This window comes from Physeter macrocephalus, chromosome 13 (genome assembly GCF_002837175.3).
Source record: "Physeter macrocephalus isolate SW-GA chromosome 13, ASM283717v5, whole genome shotgun sequence".
Lineage (NCBI taxonomy): Eukaryota > Metazoa > Chordata > Mammalia > Artiodactyla > Physeteridae > Physeter > Physeter macrocephalus.
Window position 1 is genome coordinate 82,200,587 of NC_041226.1, and position 247 is coordinate 82,200,833.

General features: G+C 88.3%; 1 protein-coding gene across 2 annotated transcripts in view; it reads right to left on the reverse strand.

Annotated features, from left to right (window-relative positions):
• Positions 1-133, reverse strand: part of EHMT1 (euchromatic histone lysine methyltransferase 1) — a 151,736-nt gene extending 151,603 nt beyond the window's left edge. Inside the window, exon 1 of one of the 2 annotated variants that reach the window (XM_024126084.3) lies at positions 86-133. In XM_024126084.3, the coding sequence (XP_023981852.1) occupies positions 86-106 (21 nt within the window). In that variant the 5' untranslated portion in view covers positions 107-133. The remainder of the gene's footprint in view (positions 1-85) is intronic. The other variant, XM_024126083.3, reaches the window with a different exon arrangement.
• Positions 134-247: the final 114 nt, after the last annotated feature.

A 247-nucleotide genomic window follows, 5' to 3' on the forward strand; every position in this document is an offset into this window, starting at 1 on the left:
CGCCCCGCCCGGCCCGCCGTCCCGCGCCCGCCCCCGCCCCCACGCCCGCGCCCGTGCCCGCGCCCGCCGCCGGCCCGCTCCTCACCTCAGCATCGGCGGCGGCCATGGCCCGGGCCCGCAGCGTGGCCCCGCCCCTCCCGCGCGCCATCGCCCCGCCCGCGCCTCGCGGCCCAGGGCGGGGCGGGGCCGGTCGCGCGCGTCTGCGCCTGCGCCCGCCTCCGCGCCTGCGCGCTGCAGCCCGAGAGCG